The sequence below is a fragment of the Panthera tigris genome, chromosome B4 (genome assembly GCF_018350195.1).
Source record: "Panthera tigris isolate Pti1 chromosome B4, P.tigris_Pti1_mat1.1, whole genome shotgun sequence".
Classification (NCBI taxonomy): domain Eukaryota; kingdom Metazoa; phylum Chordata; class Mammalia; order Carnivora; family Felidae; genus Panthera; species Panthera tigris.
In genome coordinates this window covers 16,329,500-16,347,162 of record NC_056666.1, presented here as the reverse complement: position 1 = coordinate 16,347,162, position 17,663 = coordinate 16,329,500, and the positions used below count along the sequence as shown (strand labels likewise).

Here is a 17,663-nt window from a genome sequence, read left to right as displayed (position 1 = left end):
GTACACTGAATTTTTAAAGGGAACCTCCTACATGCTTTACAGAGTCTTTTGGGAGGAGGGAGGAGAAAATGATAAATCTAGATTAAAATATTCACATATTGCTATTTGATGCAAAGCACATCTATAGAGCCTTCCAAGGTTATTCTATACATTCACAGACTGTCCAAATGTAGCATCTAGGACACATTCTAACAATCATGTATTTCTCATGACGTCATACACTACCCAGGACTCCCTCCCCTCGTGACACCTATCATAGCTATTCTAATAGCCGACTGTTTTTCTCTCTACTATCAATAAGCAATTACTCAAGGCCAGAGACTCTCACATTTCCAGAGTGTTGTATCTCATTACCCAGCACAGTGCCTGGCATGTGATATGCACTTAATAACTACTTACTTGACATATAGATAAAATATGAAGTACTTTAATTTTTTCACTTTGGAGACGTGAAAATTACATCTTTCACAGCATTGTGCAAATTAATAAGGTTAACAGGGCATTCTTCTTTGAACTTGTCAGATAATAAAATTCTCACAGCCTGAAAGTTCTGCCTCTAATATTACTGTCCTGTAGATGCCTGTCTATCAGAATCCTTTTGAAGCTGCATTTAGTCAAAACATAAAGTCAAGCTTATTTTCAAATAAATCTCATGTGCAAATCCTTAGACAATAGATATATTATTAAAGGTCTGAGAACGTGACGTGTATTCCCTCTGGATATTGTTTAGAACTGAGGACACTCGAAAAACATTAGGTGAAAAGCGGCAAATGTGAATCCACTTTTAAATTCCTTGCTTTTTTATGATCTTGGAATAACGTTCCTCTCTTTCACACACACACATAGAAGATATTTTTTTTTAATTGGTTGCTAGACCTTCTTTCACAATCACAGAGGGGGAAAAGTGATCTTAGTACTTTAAATATTCATATTGCAGCTTGGAAGAAGACTGGATAGAATAAACTTTAGGAAAAATTTCGGGCACACCGTTCTATAATATTCCGGTAATAGAGGAAATTTTAAAATCTCAAAATCTTGCAGAATGAAGAAAAAATCCATACCTCAGTCCCTGCGATAGAAAAGCTGAAGCTGGGAAGTGTGGTGAGTATAACACACATCATCATAACAGGTCTCCTAGCAAAGGACAAAAAATAAGCAAAAGCAATAATGTACAAGATCAACAGTTCCGGTTACATTTTGCTAATTTAGCAGTTCCTGTTCCATTCATCTCTCATTTTTCTAAGAAGCTACTACTTCCCTATTTCCATTTCCCAAATGTTTCAGTATGGCAAAGGGGAACACATGCAAAACCCAGAATGTTTTCTAGAACAAAGGTTCACCACCTTTGTTCCAGAAAAAATAACTAGCCAGCCATGGACTTCCAAAGAGCATCACCGTGCAAGACAAATGACATTCAACATTTCCATAATTCCATAACTGGAATCCTGCCAAAAAGTTTCAGCTCTGGTGACCAACTGAAAAAAAGAATGTGACTTTTTTTTTTCTCCATGTTTGTTTATTTACTTTGAGGGGAGGAGGGGCAGAGAGGGAATCCCAAGCAGGCTCCAGGCTCAGTGCCACACCCAACACTGGGCTCTATCCCATGACTGCAAGATCAGGACCTGAGCTGATATCAAGAGTTGGATGCTGAACCGACTGAGCCACCCAGGCACCCCAAGGGCATGCCTTTCTTAAGTTATATTATACCCTATCATAACATTGATTTTTTTTTTAAAGAAGACATTTAGAGATGCTGTACCAAGAATGCCTTCATTTAAAAAAAAAAATTAATGTTTATTTACTTTTGAGAGAGAGAGAGACAGAGTGTGAGCGGGAGAGGGGCAGAGAGAGAGGGAGACACAGAATCTGCAGCAGGCTCCAGGCTCTGAGCTGTCAGCACAGAGCCTGACGTGGGGCTCAAACTCACGAACTGCGAGATCATGACCTGAGCTGAAGTCGGACGCTTAACCGACTGAGCCACCTAGGCACCCCACCAAGAATGATTTCAAATGAAAACATGTGGATATTTCTTACTTGAACTAAAAAAAAAAAATCGTGTGATATATATATATATATATATATATATCACACGATTTTTCACACTGGTTTTTGGACCACTGGTTTTTTTCACAGTGGTTTTTGGACCACTTCTTAAAGCCTTCATGAACAATTAATCAAATAGTTATTGAGATATAATACTTTATGACTCTATATAATATCTTATGACAGAAAGAATTAAAATGCTCACTTAGCATTATTAATTGATAGGAAGACAAAAGATGCTCAAAGCTTTTCTATGATGAAATATTTACATTTCTGTTCCTTAAATACACATTTTACTAATTACACTTATATGATAATGTGTTTCGAAGTACAAAAAGTGCTGAACTCTTTCAAATAACTAACGATTTCTCCTTGGTCCTGCCATGCTTCTGTTAATCCCATCCTTGTCTTAGATGTTCTAGGTATAGACATAAGTTAGAGGGCAGGATAGACCTGTCTCCTAGCCAGACTCAGTACGACCTGCTAAAACCAGAGGTACAATGGGGTTTTTGAGAGGTAGCTTTGCCTCCTTTTCTGGTCCCAGATCCAGGTTCCTGCAGCACCTGGCTCTGGCTGGAGCCTTCATGGAGCCCTCTTCTTCTCAGCTTGTGCTCTAAAAGATGAGAGTGCCCCAGGGATTACTCCTGCACCTCCTCTTTATGCCTAATTGTCTCAAGCAATCCCATGGCTTTAATTTTATTTTAATGTTTATTTTTATTTGAGAGAGAGAGAGAGAAAGAGTGGGGAAGGGGCAGAAAGAGAGAGGGTGACACACAATGCAAAGCAGGCTTCAGGCTCTCAGCTGTCAGCACAGAGCCCAACACAGGGCTTGAACTTATGAACTGTGAGATCATGACCTGAGCCGAAATCAGACACTTAACTGACTGAGCCACCCAGGTGCCCCTCCCATGGCTCTAAATATCAACCACTTACCCAGGACTTCCATATATATACATAGACATAGATATAGACACAGACATAGACTTTTTTTTTTTTTTTTAGCTCTGGGGTTGTATGCCCAACTCTGGCACCTCCACTTGGGTGTCTAATGGGCAACCCAGATTTAACATGCCTGAACAAAGACCTCACATCCCTGTTCCAATCATCAAATGCTCTCTGGTTTACTGCAAGTAGATTTACTGAAAGTACGTGTCACATCCATCCTTCGCTAACATCATAGCTCATTTACCATCATGTCTCATCTCCAAGAATTTCCTATCCAGTTTCCTGTTAATATTTCTATTCTTGCCTAGCAACGTTTTCTCCATAGAGCCAACTGTTATATTTTTAAAATGTAAAACACATCTTATCACTGCCTTGCTCAAAAATCTCCAACGATAAGGGGTTGGGTGAATGAGGAGTTAGTGTTGAGTGGAGACAAGAATGAAGATGAAAAGGTTCTGTGGACAGATGGTGGTGATGGAACAACAGTGTGAATGAGTTCAATGCCACTGATACGTACACTTAAAAGTGGTTAAGTTGGTAAATTGTGCTACGTGTATTTCACACAAAATACACACATCTTTGCATCTTACGTATTTTTTAAAAATCTCCAGTGGGTAAGCAATGTAACCGGAACAAATTTGAAACCTATTGCCCGAGCCTACATGTTCTACATGACGTGGTTTCTCTTCTTTCTCCTACTCTCTTTCTCACTTAGAATGACTTTCCTCTCCCTGAAACCCCACTTAACTCCAGCCATACTGGCTTTCTGGTTGTGTCATGATCACATCAAGCTTGCCTCATCTTCAAGTTGTACACTGTCTCTACCTTCTGCCAGATGCCCCCCATTCCTGGATCTTCCATGTTGGAGCCCTGTTGTCATTCCAAATTATATATATCTGCGGCCTTATGACCACCTGAAGTTCTGCTGATTATTTCTTGTTTATTGTTTCACACATTCCTCTTTGCTGATCCTCAAAGTAAGTTCCGTGGAGGCGGGAAATTTATCCAAATGGTCTCACTACATTATCTCCACTAGCTAAAACCACGTTTTTGGAGCCTTTTTTTTGTGCAGTGAGACTTCTGAGAATCTGGTAAATCCGATGGACCTTTTTCAAAACAGATTTCTTTTTAAACAAAAACAGAGCAATTATGTTGAAATACAGTATTCCAAATTCTTTTAAAAATTTTATACAGGGATATATGTGCCCATCTATGAACACGTTGTCTCCTTATCTTCTTTGGAACGCTCAAGAGCTAGTGGAAACTGAAATCATTCATAATGTCAAGGTAGCGAAGATCATTAGCCATATTAAGAAGTATCTGCAACAATTGTAATGTGGTATGAAAAGATCTAACATATATGATATGAAAAGATCTACTTAATGAAGTTATTAGGTTCTGGTACTTGTAGTGTGCTTTGTTACCAACATGCAAAACGGAAAGAAATGCTAGTTTTCAGTTAGAGGCTACAGGGAAAATGAAGATGCAACCTGTTTCTAATCCAAGTTCTGCATCTTATGTATCCAGAAATAATGATAATCTGTATTTTAAAATCTTGACTTACTGCTAACATAGATTTATTATAATTTATTAATAAGTGTTGTGGGTTAAATTATGTTCCTCCCCAAAGATTATGTTCAAGTTTCAACTCCTGGTACCTTACAGTGTAACCTTATCTGGAAATACGGTCTTTCCAGAGCTAGTAAGTTAAAATGAGGTCATTAAGGTGGGCCCTAATCCAACACGACTGGTGTCCTTATTAAAAGGGAAAATTTGGAGAATGTACAGAGGGAGGATTATGTGAAGAAACGCAGGAAGACACCATGTGACGATGAAGGCAGAGATCAATCAGGGTGACGCATCTGTAAGCCAAGGAACGCCAGAGTGCCGGTGAACCACCAGCCCTCAAAAGGAACCAACGGACACTTCGATCTCAAGACGACTAGCCTCCAGAACAGGGACACAACACATTTGTCACCCAGTACTTTGCTATGGCTATGCTACAAAACTAACACAGAGCTTGCTCTACAGGTAGGGGGTACTACTGGTAACAAATACCTAAAAATGTGGAAGTGGCTTTGGAACAGGGTAATGGGTAATCTAGAAGAGTCTGAAGACACATGATAGAAACAGGCTGGACTGCCTAGAAGAGACTGTTAGAAAAATATGGGCATTACAGGAGATTCTGGTGAAAGCTAGGAGAGAAAAAGAGGAGAGATGTAGAAAAGCCTCTAACAATCTTAGAGAATACGCGCATTGTCCCAAACAGAAATGCTACAAACGTGAATGTTCAAGGTGTTTCTGGTGAAGTCTCAGGCAGAAAGGAGGACCATGTTGTTGGCAACTGGAGGAAAGGTGATCCTTTCTAGAAAGTGGCAGAGGGGTGCCTGGGTGGCTCAGTCGGTTGGGCGTCTGACTTCAGCTCAGGTCATGATCTAGTGGTCCATGAGTTCGAGCCCCACGTTGGGCTCTGTGTTGACAGCTCAGAGCCTGGAGCCTGTTTCAGATTCTGTGTCTCCCTCTCTCTCTGACCTTCCCCCATTCATGCTCTGTCTCTGTCTCAAAAATAAATAAACGTTAAAAAAAATTTTTTTTTAAAAAGAAAGTGGCAGAACCTTGGCTGAACTGTGTTCTGCTGGGTAGAAAATAGAACCCATAGTCGACGAACTCAGATATTTAGCTGAGATTTCTAAGCAAAACACTGAAGGCACTGCTGATGATAGCAAAATACAAGAGGACAGGAATAAATTGACGAAGGAATTGTTAGGCAAAAAGGAACCAGAACTTAGTAAAATATAAGAGGAGAGAGAGAGATAAATTGAAGAAGGAATCGTTAAGCAAAAAGGAACCAGAACTTGAAGACTTGGATATTTCTCAGTCTATCCATATTGTAGAAAATGAAAGGGTGTGTTCTAGAGAGGATACTAAGGGTGTGCCTTGTGAACCCAATCACCTATCTCAGCAGAAATACTGGCACTGCCAGCTTGGACTAAAGGGGGACAGAGATGGGACAAAAGGAAGGAAGGCTGTTAGACTTCTGGGATGCAACAGGCAGGAAATGGGCTGGTGGGGCTACTTGGCTGTGAATGTGTATTATCCTCTGAGATGGCTCTAGGGGACTGAGAGGCTCCACTGCAGGCCCAGAGGCTCCCTCCTTAGACCCAGAGGCCAGGAAAGGAAAGGCTCTCCCATCCTGAGGGCAGAACGTCCAGCCACAGAGGATTATTGTCAAGCCTTACAATTTAGTGACATTTGCCCCGCTAGGTTTCAGTGAATCTATTCTGCATGTGGGAAGAACATGAATTTGGGGGAGGGCCAGAGGGCAGACTGTCACAGGTTGAATTATGTTCCCCTAAAAGAGACATGTTGAAGTCCCAACCTCCTAGTACCTCAGAATGGGACTGTATTTGGAAATAGTGTTTCCAGAGGCAATAAGTTAACAATTAGGGTGGGCCCTAATGCAACAGGACTGGTGTCCTTATGAAAAGGGAAAATTGGGAGACAGATACGCACAGAGGAAAGACTATGTGAGGAGATACAGGGAGGAACACTATGCGACGATGAAGGTAGACATCAGGGTGATGCGTCTGTAAGCTAAAGAATGCTAAAGAGTGCCAGCAAACGACCAGAAGCTGGGAGAGAGGCCTGGGACGGATTCTCCCAACAGCCCTCGAAGGAACCAACCAACACCGTGATCTCAGATTTCTAACGCCCACAAGTGGGAGACAATACATGTCTATCATTTAAGCCCCCACGTTTGTGGTAGTTTGCAACAGCAATCCTAGGAAATCGATACAATGAAATTTATGCTGGAAATGCCACAGAGACATCTTTGAAGGGGGACTCACGCTAAGGCTAGTGCAAGGCTTCAATGAGAGCACAACACGGCTGAGGAGAAGGACCCGTAGACATGGTGTAAGTCCGGATGGAAGATGAGTTAGGGCACTACAGAGCTCTGTGTGTGTCTGTAGTAAAGCATCAGGAAGAAGGTCTCCCCCAGGAGTAGGCCCACGAAGAAAGACCTGAGTTCAAGCCACGGTGAGTTAAAGATTCCTATTTGTGCGGCAAGAATTCTGACCATGAGATTTCTCACAGGGAAAGCACAGGGAACGGAATGCATCAGATAATAACTTGGGAAACCACTCTGCTCAGAAACTCCTAAACATTCTCGATCGCTAGCTCTTCAAGTCAAGGCTTCCTTCCTTGTCTTTCAAGGCTTCCCACAATCTGCCATTAACTTCCCAACAAAAAACACTAACCCCAGTGAGCTCATGCAACAAGCCAAGTTCTGCATTCATCCATTCACCCACTCATCCAAGCCCTTGTTAAATGTGTGAACTACACTCAGTTGTAAGGACAGAAAGACACGTAAGGCACAGTCTGGCTTTATGGCACTTATAGGCTCAGGAAGTGGCCTAAGCACAAGATGAGGTAACCGTGTGACAAGAGCAAGTTTTTCTAGGAGTTTTAGTCTCAGTTATGAGACTCCGTTATGAAAGTGACACTGTTGCAGTTGAAGTCAATACCTCACACCAATGCTGCATCAACAGGACAGCTGGGTATCAATGAGATCATGTCTGGACATTAACAAGCCATCATCCCAAGGAAATATGCAAAAGGGAAAAAGGTCCAGAAATCACAGGACAAGAATACCTGATAAAGCCTGGACACTGGAGAAGAGAAGACTTCGCAGACTGCCATGGGACGTAGTTGAGATGTGTATACTTTTAAACATTTGAAAAACGTTCATATAGACACAGTGAGCTCAGGAAAGTCACCTCTGGAGACATGGTTTTGGGACTGATCATCATATAAGTGGCATTTTATATTATGAGCCAATGAGAGTACTTGCAAAACAATAAAAAGGGAAAAATGGGGCAGGGGGAAATGGATAGAGCTCCTGGCCATGGCCAAATTCACTGGCATATAAAGGGAGGGCAGGGGCGCCTGGGTGGCTCAGTCAGTTAAGCTTCAGACTTCGTCTCAGGTCATGATCTCATGGTTTGTGGGTTCCAGCCCTGCGTCAGGCTCTGTGCTGACAGCTCAGAGCCTGGAGCCTGCTTCCAATTCTGTGCCTCCCTCTCTTTCTGCCCCTCCCCCACTCGCACTCTGTCTCTCAAAAATAAATAAACATTAAAAAATTAAAAAAAAGTTTTAAATAACAGGTCCATTGTCTACCCGCATCGTAAGAAAGAGTGTCGTAGAACTCTCAGGTGCCTTCGAGCTTTAGGATTCTATGGTATAATGCCAATACCATTGTACAAGCTAGGGGAAGAGTCGATTTTTAAGGGGCAGGACTGATGTGCAGAAAACATTTTTCATGAAGATTTTTACTCCGTCAACAAGGACTGCAAAGGAAGGGGGATGGGGAAAAGAAGCAAAGGACAAGACACCAGCTGGTGAAGGCTACCAGAGCCCCAGCATCAGTGAAGAAAATGTTCTTCATTCTTCCCTGAACAAAACCGTCAGGACAAATGATGTGACATCGGACTTGAATGTATGAAAACGTGGGGAACCATGGCCATGTATGATGGCCCTGGAAGTCAGTGCCTCACTGGGGTGAAGAAAACAGTCATGGAGAACACAAAGGTGATGCCAGAGACACTAAAGAGGGAGAATTGATGGAATTTGGTGACTTATTGCACAAAGTGGGAGAGAAAAGCACGTGTAAATATACTCTTTCTGATTTACTGGATACGGTGGGGCAAGGAAGAAAAAGCCTGTAGTCAAGTATCGGAAAATCATTGCTACTGAGTAGTTAAGGAGAGGAGAGTCCACTGGGAGACATGGGAGTGCTGTTAAGCGCCCATGTTTAGTTCACGGTGATTAACGGATGACCTTCCCGGGACTGAAAAGGGCAAGCTCTACTTCCTTCAGTTTATCCAGCCCGTCCGGCAGTGCCCAGATGTGATTTGTGCTGTGCACATGCCCTGTGTGTGCCACTGTGGAACAGTAAGGTGTTCAAGAGACCAGGCTGTGGAGACAGAACCCCCTGAAGTCAGCGTGGGCTCACGGCTCATTTGCTGGGATATATAATTTGGTGTGTTTGTAAATAGCTTTTCCTCATTCCTCAAATCATCTCCCTAGCCTATTACGAATTAAGACAGGCATCCCTGAAAAGAAACAATCATTCTAAAGAGAATGAGGAAGTGTCCCACAAAAGTAAAGAGCACTGGATTAAAGTTCAGGCTCTACTGTTGATTTAGTGTGTATGTCTTAAGCTCTCTGACATTGTTTCCTTCCTTACAAAATAGGAATTATATCCCTTGGTCAACCTCATAACCCTGGTGTGCAGGTCAACTGAAAAAATAAAACATAAAAGCACTGTATATATGCCAAATGCTTTATAAGATATTCGTTGATATCACGCTATTGGCCTTCATTTTTCTCGAAGGATAAAAGAGACCTCCAAGATTTTCTAAGTTCAAAGAGTATCACTGATGGCATATAATTTTCTTCAGTTTAATCAGCTTTATCATCAGTTCTACTATTTCTCATTCGGAGGATTAAACAAGATCATGTTTTAAATGGAAATACTAAATTCAGCCTGAGGTAATAACAATAATATGCACTGAATCCTTCCTATGTGCCAGGTATTACGCTTGGAACTTTATCTGCATAATCTTATTCCGTTTCTTAAAACGGCACTCAGGTGAAAAACCGAGGTTGTCCCCATTTTGCTCACGAGACAATTACAATTCAAAGAACTTAAATAACTCATACAAGTCCTCGCAGTCAATGTCAAAGCTGGGATTTGAACTCAGGTCCGCACCTCTTAGCTGTGTGGCCAGGACATACACTGTACTAGCTGGATAACTCATTCTCTCCTAAATACCAGATTCATGGGGCTAACAATGCCCATAGGAACCTACAGTAAGAGACAGCAATATGACAGCGCTCATGAATGAGGCTATGAGGAAATAATTTCACAGTTTCACTGAAATTACAGATAACCTATAGTGTATCTATTTAGAACACCTGGGGCCAGCCACACCTGCAAAGGAAAATGAAAGGCCAGAAGAGTGTTTCCTTGAAGAATTCACTGAAAGATGTAATTGGGACAGCCCAGGACATGTTAGCCCAAGGGGGACACGTGAACCAGATTTATAAAGCAGAACGTGCACTGGAAGGTAGAAATAAATGAAGGACCACACTGCCTTCCTTACTCTCAAATGCCTCCAGTAGATTCGGACCTTGTCACTCAAAGAGGCAGTTTAGGACAGTGGCTGAAATACCAAATATGGAGTCAGAAGGACAGAGGTCCAAAGTCTCGTCCTCTCACTCACTAGTTATTGACCAGGGAAGTTGCATAACCCTTCTCTGATAATAAGTTTCCCTTTGGGAATAATAATGATAAAATCATGAAAATAACTCCCTCACAAGATGGTATAGAAGGAAATGAAATTCACATATAAATCTCTAAGCACATACGTGATCAGTAAAGAAGCAGTTATAACTTAATGATGATGATGATGGTAATAACTGATATGGAAGGTTTGCTGCCTGAATGATATTCAGAACCTAGGATCCTAGAGGTTTGAGTCAATGGCAAAAAAAAAAAAAAAAAAAAAAAAAAAAAAAAAAAGAATCAAGGAGTGCCTCCTTCCGGGACTGGAGTAAACTAATAGAAAGCCACTGGTCATTTGGGTGTTCCATTCTTCCCTCAAAACTCCCAGCCCAGCCAGGAGTCCTGGACAGTCAAAGCAACTCCTAGGTGATATGAGGAGTGGAGGGCCCAGCTGAACTCCAATTCCACTTGACAGATATCCTGAGGATTCGGGTCAAGGTTTGGAAAATCCTTAAACTGCACCGATAAACGCGGTGTAAACCAAATGGTTTACTTCCGGAAACCCTTCAAGATCTTTGCCCTCGGGGAACTGAAAGTCCCCCCGGGCAAGTTTCATGGAGCCACATCCTAATTCAACACCTAAAGGACCTCTTGAACTCCACACTTCAGCTCTCCAGGTCTGCATCCTCCCGACAGTATTTCTAGCTAGATTTCCGTATCTATTATTTTTACATTTCTGCCCTTGTTAAAATCTCTGCTGCTTGCTTTTCAAGTGGGTTGATGTTGTTTGACTTTAAAATAAAAGACCAGCCTGAAAGAAGGGTTAACTTATCAAAGAAAACTAAGAAGTCTTAGATGAGTAGAAATATGATCTAAAGTTCCAAAAGGGGAATGCCTGGGTGGCTTAGTCAGTTAAGCATCTGACTCTAGATTTTGGCTCAGGTCATGATCGCAGAGTTCTTGAGTTCGAGCCCCACATGGGGCTCTGTGCTGTCACTGCAGAGCCTGCTTGGGATATTCTCTCTTCCTCTCTCTCTCTCTGCCTTCCCCCCACTTGTGCTCTCCCCCCACTCTCTCTAAATAAATAAATAAACTTAAAAAAATAGTGGCATCTGGGTGGCTCAGTCAGTTAAGCATCTGACTTCAGCTTAGGTCATGATCTTACAGGTTGTGAGTTGAGCCCCACTTTAGGCTCTGTGCTGACAGCTCAGAGCCTGAAGCCTGCTTCGGATTCTGTGTTTGCCTCTCTCTCACTCTCACTCTGTCTCTCCCTCTCTCAAAAATAAATAAACACTAAATTAAAAAAATTTTTTTAAATAAATAAATATCTGAAAGGAAAAATATCTTAGTATCTGAAATAATTTGTACTCAATACAGGCGATACAACATTAGCTAAACTGTTAAGTTAAAGCAACATTAGATCTTAATTTATTTAAAATATTTCTGTATTATTATTGAAATAGTCCCCCCCACCACCAGGGTAAAAAAAATTTACTAACATAGTAAAGTATTATTTTTAAAAATCTAAACGAAGGAACTGGGTGCTATATGTAAGCAATGAACCATGGGAATCTACCCCCAAAACTAAGAGCACACTTTACACACTGTATGTTAGTCAATTTGACGATAAATTATATTTAAAATAATAATGACAATAAAAAATCTAAGCAAAGGAACCAGTTAAAAATCTCAGTTGGCTAAAAGCCAAAGGATGCTTCAGACCCGGAAAACAATGCAATTAGACATTTCAAAATAGACATTACTTTGTTTCGTAAATTAATGTAAATGTTTGTAAAAGTAAAATTCCATATTATCATTCTATAATTAAGATTTCTATAAATTAGCTGTGATAACTTTATGCAATTCAGTGTAAAAAGGAATTAGGGCCAACATATAGTACTCAGGGTATCATAGACTCATGCTAACTACAAACTTACGAATACATGTAATTTGTTGCTAACAGGCAGTAAAAAAGGCCCCTATAAAAATATAGAAGATACCATAATATCAATACAATTATAGAAATGGTGACAATGACTTCTCATTAATCATAATGTGCATATACATTATGTACATTTGTGCTATGCTAACATCCCTACACGTAGCACCTGAGAAATTCTCTATGAAAGCATCACAGAGATTCCTTGCTTTAAGAATCCTTTTACTTACCATCCTTTAATTTTTTTGGAAAAGGCATGCTTCCTGTATAAGAGAACTTTTATGGGAACCCAAATCAGCAGAGTCACTGAAGCCACATAGGCAATCGAACAGGAAACAATCAGCCAATAATGTGTTTTCTCAGGGTTCCCCGTCGTTGTTTGATAGGTGGTGGCAAACTGTTCCACAATCACAAGCGTGGGAATGGAGAAAGCAGCAAACTCGAAAAGCTCAAAAACCAGGAGCTTGATCAGTTTTCCAGAAACCATCCTGAGGAAGGGCAAGCTGCTGAAGATCAAACACTCCCCCTTTGATGGCCAGCAGCATATGGACACAGATACTCAACGACGATTAAGTTCCTTGTACCGAAATCACCAACCGGTGACTTTTTATTCTTTTATTGACCCTCATATGGTTCAATGATCTTCCAGCTTAACAAGCAAGGTCTCTTAAAGAAACAGAACAGTTGTGGAAATGACCACTTAATGTGTTTGCACAGCCATTATTCAGGGTCAAATGAACTTCTGAATGTTTTCGAGGCACTGGTAAAAAAGCAAGTCTTTGTAGCTTTGATTGCTAATTTGAGCAGAGAAAAATTTATGCAATATTTAAACACCTGTTAAGTAGAACCACCAGAATCACCTAATTTTAGACTTAAAGGAGAAGAAGAGCTGTAATCCAATCCCCTATTTTTATATCTAAGCAAATCCAGGCAAAAAGAGATACCCCAAACCTGTGTCTTCATCGTAGAAGACTACCCCTCGCTTTCCTTCAAAGTGCTTTGAGAAGGGAGTTTGGATTCACATTGCCAACCTCCTAACCACACTTTTTCCTGGTACTTGAACTATTGATTCTTGCATATAAATTGCCACTGTGGCACAGGTTAACATTTTTATTTTGCTGGTCAGGAAACGAACACGGTGATGTTAGAAACCTGTTATCAGGATTAACATATTAACAGCAGCCTATATCGAGTCCAAAAGCATATCAAATATTTAAAAGGCAACAATCATCTCCATGAATATCCTTCCTTCCAAAACTTTTGAGCTCCTATGACGAGCACTTTGCTTTTGTTAGGTGCTGGGGTGTGAAGGTAGGTGAAGGACAGTAGGTTTCTGCCCTAAAAATGCTCACAACCCAGTGGAGAAAAGAAACCCGTGAACAACCAAAATAACTGAGGTCAGAAGTATAACATAAATGCTATGGTAACTTAACGCAGAGAACTTCCTCTTCGGGCTGTGTGAAGGGGAGGGAAAGAGAAGGACGAGGAGGCAGGTTTTGGGGCATCAGTGACATTCCAGATCCACACACACACACACAAAAGACAGGAGGCCATAGTGGTTCTGAGAATCTGGTGTCGTGTGGCAGGAAGTAGGGACAGGTGATGTTAGGATTGGCTTTGAGTTGGAATGTAAACATTCCATGAACGATTTTGGTGTGGGGTGGTGTGTGTGTGTGTGTGTGTGTGTGTGTGTGTGTGTGTGTGTGGCAGGCAGTGAAAAAGCAACGTCGTCCAGACAGAGGAAGCACTTACTCCATCATTTGGAAAAGGAAGTGAGTGCTGGTGTGGAGGAAAGGGCAGGAGCAGCGCCCACCTGGAGGAGGGAAGGCAGCGGGGAGCCACAGAGCACCCGGAGGGAGAGCCTTGGCTACAACCAGTGAAGGAAGAGCGGGGAGGAGAGCACCCGACCAACAGACCCCGAGTCTGATTCCTTCCACATGCTTGCCTCTTTAGACGGCTTGCCCTGTGCCTGCTGGCAGACTGACACAAGCCAGTATTTTTCTGGGTGCCTCGGGCCCTCTGCAGAAGGGGCCATGCGTCGCCTGGCTGCCCAGTGAACCCAGGACGCTGGCGGCAGCTCTGAGGGTTAACGCCTCCTGCCCTCCCGCTGCAGAATTAGGCAGCCGCATCCTCCAGCTACTTTATCTGGACTTGAACAAAATTTCTATTGAAGGGAGACGAGACGCAAATTATATTCTAACCTCCTGGCCCTCTGTCTCGAGTCATCAGTGCTATGCTGTAGGGCAATTTCTTCCACAGACTTTGTACATTAATAGGAATTGTGACCTGAGCATCTGAAGACAGTTGTTGAATAAAACTGCCTGGCTCCACACAAAAGGACTCTCACCTGGGTCTATAATTCCATTTGAAATGCTCAATTTTTATGCCCACGTAGGGGAATGTAAGAATGACACGCGCTCTGTATGTCTCACCTAGAATTTTCCTCTGGTTCCTAATCTCTCTTCACCTTTACCTTCAAAGACAACATTCGTGTGACGGGACCTGTTGCTGTCCACGACATGAACTGCACTGATAACAGTACTTTGTCGGAACAGGAGGGAGGCCGTGATTCCCACCCTCTACCGACAATAAGCCCACCCCCATGTAATGGAACAAGCACTTGTGTTAACACTGTTCGTGGAACACTTTCTACGAGCAGATCATGTAGAGACACAGTCCTTCCTGACTTACATTCTGACTGGGGAGATGTTACAAATGCACAGGTAAGGTCTGAGAAGGTGTGATCCTGGAAGGTCAGGATGCTTCTCCAGCCACATCTGGATGAATAGGAACCCTGGGCTGCAGAATGTCCCTCCATAACTGGGCCACTTGCTGCTGCTTGGAAATGTGAACTCAGACACATAGGGAGAATTTGGTCAGTGGAATGAAGGGAGGCCATGACTCTGAGTCAGGATTAAAACAACCCAGACTGTACATGCTTGTCACCCTGGCCTGTTGTGACACTCAGGACTCATTTGCTGAATGAACAAATGGAAGCCAAATGGTGAGAGAATAGAAGAGTGAGTACACAGAGGGTGAGAAGACAGGGAGATGCCAGCACATCAAAAAATGCCAGACCCTCCGTTGTGGAACATTCCAGTTCACATGTATTCTTAAAAACAGGCTCTTTGTTCTTTGCAACTGAAAGAGCTTGAGTACAACACAAAGGAATAGATTTCAGAGTAGGGGCCAAGGGACACCCGGGTGGCTCAGTCCATTAAGCGTCTGACTTGGGCTCAGGTCATGATCTCACAGTTCGTGGGTTTCAGCCCCGCGTCTGGCTCTGCACTGACAGCTCGGAGCCTGGAGCCTGCTTCGGATTCTGTGTCTCCCTCTCTCTCTGCCCCTCCCCTACTTATGTTCTCTTTCAAAAATAATTAAATATAAAAAAAAGGGTAGGGGCCAATATTACACAAAAACAATACGTAAAATTACTGGGTGATTCAGAAGAGAGGGTTGAGAAAAATCAAAGCAGAGTTGATCAGAGAGGTCTTCTCAGAGGAGGTGAGTTTTGGCCGAATTGATTTTTGTATTGACTCAAAGCAATATCCATATATTACTACAGCAAACTTCTCTGTATCATACAATGACATTTTCTTTGAAAAATAGTTTTGTGGATGCCTGGGTGGCTCAGTCCATTAAGCGTCTGACTCTTGATTTCAGCTCAGGTCATGATCTCACACTCCCAAGTTCAAGCCCTGCATCAGGCCCTGTTCTGGTGGTAGGAAGCCTGCTTGGGATTCTCTCTCTCTCCCTTTCTCTCTGCCCCTCCCCCACTTGTATACTGTCTTTCTTTCTCTCTTGCTCTCTCTCTCTCCCTCTCTCAAAATAAATAAATAAGTTTAAAAAAATAGTTCTGAGAATGTTTGTGATGCAGTGAGGGGTAGGAGAGTGAAGCAAGTTGCAGATGCTGTGTATGACGATGTGAATGGTGCAATCGCATTTTTGTTTTAAAATATTATAGTTGTGGGGCACCTGGGTGGCTCAGTCATTTGAGTCTCCAGCTCTAGATTTCCACTCAGGTCATGGGATCAAGCCCTGAGTGGGGCTCCATGCTGGGTGTGGAGCCTGCTTGAGATTCTCTCCCTCTCCCCTTACCCCTCCCCCCGATCATGCTCTCTCTTTCTCTCAAAAATAAATAAACAAATAAGTGAATAAACAAATAGGGGTGCCTGGGTGGCTCAGTCAGTTGGGCACCCAACTTCAGCTTAGGTCATGATCTCATGGTCTGTGAGTTTGAGCCCTGGGTCAGGCTCTGTGCTGACGGCTCAGAGCCTGGAGCCCACTTTGGATTCTGTATCTCCCTCTCTCTATGCTCCTCCTCAGCTTGTACTCGGTCTCTCTCTCTCTCTCTCCCCAAAATAAATAAACATATACATAAATAAATAAATAAATAAATAAATAAATAAATAAATAAAATCACAGCTATGAAATTAAGCATAAATTAAAAATACAGAAATACACTCACCAAACTGTTAACAGAGCTCCTGTGGGGAACGGGTGAGGTAGGGTGGAGGGGTTTTTACTTTTGATTTATTAATATTTGCATAGCTGTAATATTTTACCAGCATAAAAGTTAGAAAATAAATTAAGATTAATAGAAATCAATTAAAGAAAGCAATTCTAGCTTAGTGAAATGTTTACACTGTATTTTTTAAATCTTTCCTCCACCAATTTGTTTTCCCTCACTTCTCAGCAGAAGCAAAATAAATAAATTCCACTTCCGCTTATCCCTTAAATGGCGGCACAAAAGAGCAGCGAAATAGCCAAGAGGCAAGCAGAAGACGAGAAGAGCCTTGGATAACTATTTGCCGGCTGGGTAGTCAGGGCTGACTTTTATCGCCTTCTCCTGATCTCACATGAGGACGGGAGGAGAGTAGCCTTCATCCTGCAGGCCCTGCTCTGAGACCCTTCCTTACTCTCCTTCTCCAAGCAGAAGGAAGCATTTCCTCCTTTGAGTCAAAACCCCTTTTGAATCCTTCTGGATTCCTCCCCTCTGGTACTGTAGCACTTCTCTCCCTAGTTGTAGGCACACTGGGTCCCCTATACAACGGGAAGCTCTCTGAAGGCAGAGAACACCTTCCTTCACCTATGTCTCATTGTTTCTCAGCACAGTGCGTATTACATAATAGGCCCTTGAAAAACATTTGTGGAGGGAATGGATGGAGATGAAGGCTAAGAGACGTGGTAGGCAGCAGGGGGAAGGTGCCAGGCTTGGAGAATGGCCAACTCATCTTTTATTCCAAGGGGATTCTTGTTCCCACACTGACCTTTCAGAAGGAGAAATTATGTATTACCCGTCCCAATACAGTCTGCTCACTCAGCCTACGGAGCTTCAATTTCCTTGTGTGGTCCCAATTTTAGCCCCCAGGTTCCCTTCCTCTGTAGCCATAGCTCCTTAAGGTCTCTAGATAAGAGAGAAAACAAAGCCCCTGGGGACTGCAGAGC

At 42.4% G+C, this 17,663-nt stretch overlaps 1 protein-coding gene across 1 annotated transcript in view; it reads right to left on the bottom strand.

The window, feature by feature from the left end:
* The window catches only part of TMEM236 (transmembrane protein 236), a 32,253-nt gene extending 19,551 nt beyond the window's left edge, over window positions 1–12,702 (bottom strand). The window contains exons 1-2 of the mRNA XM_042991175.1: window positions 12,446–12,702; window positions 1,062–1,134 (exon numbers count right to left, since the gene is read on the bottom strand). Of these exons, the coding sequence (XP_042847109.1) occupies window positions 1,062–1,134; window positions 12,446–12,702 (330 nt within the window). The remainder of the gene's footprint in view (window positions 1–1,061; window positions 1,135–12,445) is intronic.
* Between the last annotated feature and the right edge of the window lie 4,961 nt (window positions 12,703–17,663).